Genomic DNA, 6,128 nt, shown 5'->3' on the forward strand with positions numbered 1-6,128 from the left:
CATGCTAATCTCCCTCTCGGAGGAGACGAGGTGTCCCTCGAAAGGGCCTGTTTCCCTCTACTCAGGGCACAGAGGGAGGTGGGGATGGCCAGACCAGGAAATGGCTGCATCACATCAGATGTCTGTGGCGGCTCAGAGGAATCGTACAGGTTGCAATTGGAACCCAGGGCTGGCGTTTAGGCCACACCCGTGCATCTGCAGCCTGGGCCTCAGCACGGCCTTGAAAGAATCAGCAGCTCAAAAGCAGCAGTCCTCCGTAACACCCAACTGGCACTTGTTTTGTAAAGCAAAGGAGTAGGCAGTAAAATTCAGAAACAGACAAAATAGACAAAATATTTTTGCCCAGTAGCAAGTTCGCATTATGTCCCTAAATTGGTTGGGTGTACCTGAACTTGCTTGAGCCAAGGCTTTGAAATGATTTTCCCACCTCTGGTAAAGGTCCAGAGCGCACCCAGCCTTGTCTAACCCTCCTGCACTTCAAGGGAACCATTAACACTTGTTCAATTTCTTCAGCACCCAACAGCCCGAGGAGCACCCCCCTGTTAGGAGGACCTTGCCTGTGAAGGGCATGACTTGCTGACCCTGCTAGAGCACAGCTGGAGGGGAAGAGTCATTCTGGAGGCAGGCAAATTACACCTCCACCTCCTCCTATAGCAGCTGCGGTTTTAGCCAGCAACCTGGTAGGTAAAGCACTGAGGCAGGGGGCAATTTGGACTGGCTGGGCACTTACACTGCTGAAGGTGTGGGTGCACCAGCTTGTTCAAGCAACAAACTCTTTGCTGAAGCAGGGACTGGGAAGCAGGTGTCCTACAGCCTGGCTGAGGGCCTTAGCAGGAAGGTGGGGTTCTCCTTTCCATCCCTGGCCCGTGTGGCCCAAGGTACAGTCAAGTAGCCCCTGCCATGTGGGATACCAGCCAAGCTGGGACACTTTGATCTCCCCCAGCACCGGTACCAGACCACCATGACCCACAGCAACATCACTGAGCTTTTTGAAGTGGCTGGTAAGGTGCCAGGGGCAGGAGGGAGTCAAAGTGATTTGCTTGGCCAGGAAAAAGATACTTCATATCAAACATCATTTTTTTGTTGTGGGTCATCATCAGTGAGAGGATGAAACAGACTAAGTCAAGCCAACAAAAATCTCAATTCCTGGGATCTGAAGAGAAATTTTGCACTCCTACCACTGAATTTCAACAGGCTCTGGGGCTTTGCCAGCCCTGGTGACATCCTCACGGCTCTCAGCAGCAGAAACCCTCCCCCACCCAAATGCTTCCTGGCACCATTTATCAGGAGCAACCACCATCTGCTAACTATTGAGATTTTAGGAAGTCTTGACTATTTTGGACCTAGCAGTAGTGCAGGGGTAGGTTACACACCATGGGTCTTCACATGTGAGAGCATGGCTAAGCGTGGCTCCAGGCAGGAACCGCTCTGTCATTCTGCACTGCAGCAACATCCAGGCTCTAAAACTAAGTTAATAAAGGCCCATGTGATAAAGATATAAATTGGGTGAGGGAGCTCACAGAGGAACAGTTAAGCTTGGTATTTGTGCTCGACTGTTAACCCCCAGGATTAGCAAACACCAAAAACCTGATGGGAAAACCTAGCATTTGCCCCTCAGCTGGCAGGGAAATACTGAGTTTCAAAGAGAGGGAGGAAGAGCAAGACAGGCAGCCACATGCACCTTGGCTGGGAGGAAGGTCATCACAGAGCAGAGTCCCTGCAGGGGGAAGGGGAGGAGGAACAAAACGAAAACTGAAGCTGAGAAAGTCTGTGGACTGCAGCTGCCCAAGCAGGCAAACCCAGAATACGTTCTGCAGAAGTATTTTGCTCTCAGACCCGAGCGGCAACTTAACTTTGTCTGGGCTGGCTCTTCCGTTCTAGCCGAGCATCGCCTGCGATCCAGCTCCCAGTACTCCAGCCAAGGTTGAGGCTTCTTGTTCCCCATCCCCAGGAGGAGCAGCGAGGCACTCGCATTTGGCATTTTCCACATGAAGCGTGCAGCAGCCGCGCAGTACGTGCTAGATCTCCTGTAAGCCAGCCTGGCAGCCTAACGCAAGGCCACGTAGGTGCTAACAAGTAGCAGCATTTGCCTTAGTGTAGCAGATTGCTTGACTGAAAAGGTGGTCTCTTCCTCTGCCAGCTCTGGCAGGCCTCCACTCAGCTTTACAAAGCAAAAAGGACAATAAAGCCCAAAGCAGAACATAGAGCCTGCATGTGTTTCTCTTTTCAACAAAGACACCTGAATTCTGACATTCCCACCCTCCGTTTAAGGGTTTGGGTGGTCCCTGCTCCAGGTAGCTGGGCAAGTGGCTGCCAGTATTTGGCAGGCACCGGGCTGCTTCCCTTGAGAAGGGAAGGAGGAGAAAAGGCTGGGTCAGCCAGGAAGCTCAGCAGGAGATGGGTGGTCCACCCCAGCACACTAAAAGGAAAAGGCCCTGGGAACAAGGAACCTTGGGAGGTCAGGCAGAAAACTGACTTTTTGAGACAGAGTGTGACCAACACATACAAAAAATCCAGAGGGAGTTCCCCCTAGCTGGCTTAGGACAGTACACACAGTATTCTCACACTAGGGGTGTCCAATTTAAAAAAAAACCTTGTCACATAAAAAACAAGTTACTATGAGCACAGCAGAAAAGGCAAAGGCTAAGTTGGGGCTGAACTGGCCATGCTTCAGAGCAGAAATCTATCCTGTGTCTCCCTGCTCTCTCCCAGGTGAGAGGCACAGTGCAGCGCAGCCCCTGCCTGCCCAGAGACATACCTGCCCCTCTGTGCATTACTCAAAGAGCATCTTTCCACTTTGCTTTTGCAGAAGCAGATGTTCCAGGAACGAAGCGGCCGAATGCTCCAGGCTTTTTCTCCCCGGCAGAGCCCAAACAGCAGTCCTACGCGAGGCCGTTCTCCATCCCGTTCTCCATCTCCACCCTGGGTCTTCAATAAAGCCTCCCCTCCCTCTTCTCCAAAAGCTGCCTCTGCCTCCCTCAGCAGCATGAGCGAGGGAGACGAGGATGAAAAGTAAAATAAAGATATATTTTTTTAACCATGAGACAGAAGAACAAGCTGTGAACTCAACCGCTGGATGGGGAGAAGCGTGAGGAACATCTGGGGTATCTCTGACAGCAGGGAACATGCTCTGGGAGAAGATGCTGAAAACAGACTGGAGCACAGCAAGTGAGATCTCAGGAAGAGCTTATCCCATCCCCACCCCCTCGCCGTGCCTGGAGGCCCGGCTAGCCGTGCTTGCCAGACACGGTACCGGGGAATGACAGAAAAACATACACCTTTGTGCAAGTTCCTGTCCGTGCGTTGCTGCTTACAGCTGCTGCGGCCAGGCCGGGTCAGCGGGGAACTCTGCACCGCGTGGGGCTGGCGGGAGGAGCCCTGTTGGCTCCTGATCCGGACCCCGCACACAGGCATGTGACTGCTGCGGCCCATGGATGGAGAAGATGCAGTTATACTGGACCCTGCTAACCTTGAGCTCTTCTGGCACGTGAGGGAATGGCATTGCTGCAGCAAATACATTCAGAAACAGGAAATAAAATTTCACTTTTTTTCTTGTTGAATGAAATCTGCCCCAGACCCCAAACCATGCCAGTGAAATGGAGAGCTCTCCAGCTAAGCTGGTGGAAATCCATTTAATATATTCAAGCTATTGAACACTGCTTGTTGACCAAGCCTCTGTACAGGGTGTATGTAAAGAGTCAGGCTGTATTTGCTTTCTCAAATTGCTCTCCATGTTCCTAGTGCCTGAACACCTGGTAACTTCGGTTTTGCTCCCTGGCTTTGCACTTTGGAGGCAAGAAAGTAAATGAGAAGACAGCCCTAGCTGGAATGTGGTGTTGCAGGAAATAGATAGTTTGAAGACACTGCTGATTTTTACTGGTGAATTCTAAAACACACATAGGATCCCAAGGCCTCAGGATGGGGCCTCCTAGGAAACCCTGCTGCTCCCTGCTACGTATCACCAAATGACGGGCACAACAGTGCTGCTGTCCTCACATGCTACTCAGCTGGTTAAACAATTTCTCATCAAACTCTAAACAAAATGCGTTCACAGACACCCTGTCCCCGCAGGGGTCCCGAGGCCATGCCTCTACCCTAACGTGGAGGAAAAAGTTGGAAAAAACAATGGAAACCTTTTAAACAGGATTAGGCATGGGGATTTTCTTTGTCCGTCCGTGACGCCCGTACAGCCCCAAGCAGAAAGGTAGCAACGAGTGAAGCTTTCCGCTCCTCTCGATGCGCTAGCTGATCTCCTTCCAGCTTGGCAAAGCCAGACCTGCCTGACGTCCGGCTCCACCGTTCAGTCCCGCAGCTGGCACCTGGTGAGGTGGCTGCAGACTTGGATTTCTGAGCATGGGGGACCCCCAGCCCCCAAGGCTGCCCTGCCCCACAGCTCAGAAAGCTGCAGGAAACACCCAGCTCGCATCACTGTGGTGGGGCTGCGAAGCAACGATGCGACTTTGCTCCCAGGCTTGCCTGCCTCAGTGCACAGGCACGTTCGAGGCTCTCCAGTCCAGCACCAGCTTTGGTGCCAGGCCAGCAAGGTAAAGGGTGCTGCCACCTGCCTGTCCCACCGGCAGCCTGCCGGGCACAGACCCCGGACAGCCTGGGCAGGGGGTGACAGCAGTGAAATCGTCACCGTGCCACTGCTCCCTGGAGTTGCAAACCCATCGGGACACGCAGCCTGCGGTGGGCAGCACCAGTCAGCGCTTCGCTGGTTCCCTGCGCAGGCAGCACAGGAAACGCTGGGAGAGGGAGGGCTCTGAGCAGCTCTTGGAATAAAAACTGAAGGAACAAGGCTCCCGAGTGCTTGAGCACATGGAGGGGTAGCACCTGCTGGTGGCAGTCCCCCCCAGGCACCATGCTTACCTTGCCGAGTGACCTAGTAGGTAAACTTTCACTCCTTCCCTTCCAGATACTTTTCCAGTCAGGTAAATTACAGACCCTTGTACCAGGCACCAAATTAGCCCCACACTCTGTTCATTCCCTACAGCTTTCATCCCTCCCCCGCTGTTGGGTAACCAGTTTTTCTTTGGGAACACTTCTCCGACTACCACAAGACCGAGTACATAGTATCTCGTGGCATGCTTTGGCCTCTGGAGTCAAGCTAGTTCTTTCTTCACAGAGCTGCAAAAGGAGATGAGCAGGGAACAGGGTGAACTACTGCTTTCACTAGAAAGTGCGAGGGGAGAGCCACAGCTAGTTCAGCTGCCGCCAGCTGTGTGCCCGATGGGACGATGCAATGAAGACCTTTCTCAGCCTCAGGCAACCTGTTACTGTAATTTCATACCTGGGATGCACTTGTTAGTTTTTCTGATCCTTTGCAAGTCTTAAGTCTTCTCATCACAAACCACTCCACCACGGGAACCGTCTGCTCTCTACTGGTGCTGTTTATACGACGAGCCATGTCCAAATGCAATGGAGGTGGGCAGGTTTTTGTTGTTCCTGGCTTTTACCGTTTGTTTTTTTGTTTTAATTTCACAGTGCTTACTGTTCAGCAGCCCTTGTTCAGTGGTTTGAGTGGAAGACAGCACCACGACTTGTAAATAGGAACTGGAGAAAAACTCACCAGTGACCTCTTCTTAACAGAAGCTGTTTCTCAGAGTCACAGGTGGCTACCCAGCGACAAAGCCATATACTGTACCAGATGTCCTTCCGCATTTAGGATATCGATAAGCTGAAGCCTTTGCCCTGCTGGTACAGACACCGATATCCATGTGCTGTCTCCAGCAAACCAGAACCTCATTGTCTCTGGACACGTGGAGGGCAATTTTGCACTTCTGAGTCATGGTTGGGTTTTATTTTTCATGAGTGTTGCTTTAATTCAGTCCTATTTATCAGCCAAGCTCCACATGAAAAATAAACAGCGTACAACAGATACCACTGCCTCTCACCTTCATTTTATAGCACCTCTGGACACAAACGCAACCCCCAGCGTAAGCCCCACTGATAGCATAGTGCTTGTTACCCCCATCCTTTGTACCCCAGTACAAAGTACCCATCCTTACGCCCCTGCAAATGCCACTAGAGCAGCCTCTCCAACCTGCCCAAAACCCTGCTGCTCGAGTTACCGCTGCTGCTCTCTGCTCTGACCCGATCACCTCTCTCCTCACCTTCACTCAGATTTT

At 52.0% G+C, this 6,128-nt stretch overlaps 1 protein-coding gene across 2 annotated transcripts in view; it reads left to right on the forward strand.

Moving 5' to 3' along the window:
• The window catches only part of PCYT1B (phosphate cytidylyltransferase 1B, choline), a 32,707-nt gene extending 26,848 nt beyond the window's left edge, over positions 1-5,859 (forward strand). For both annotated transcript variants that reach the window (XM_072848622.1, XM_072848633.1), the window contains exon 8: positions 2,810-5,859. In XM_072848622.1, the coding sequence (XP_072704723.1) occupies positions 2,810-3,016 (207 nt within the window). In that variant the 3' untranslated portion in view covers positions 3,017-5,859. The remainder of the gene's footprint in view (positions 1-2,809) is intronic.
• The last annotated feature ends 269 nt before the right edge of the window (positions 5,860-6,128 follow it).

The sequence above is a fragment of the Ciconia boyciana genome, chromosome 1 (genome assembly GCF_034638445.1).
Source record: "Ciconia boyciana chromosome 1, ASM3463844v1, whole genome shotgun sequence".
Classification (NCBI taxonomy): Eukaryota; Metazoa; Chordata; class Aves; order Ciconiiformes; family Ciconiidae; genus Ciconia; species Ciconia boyciana.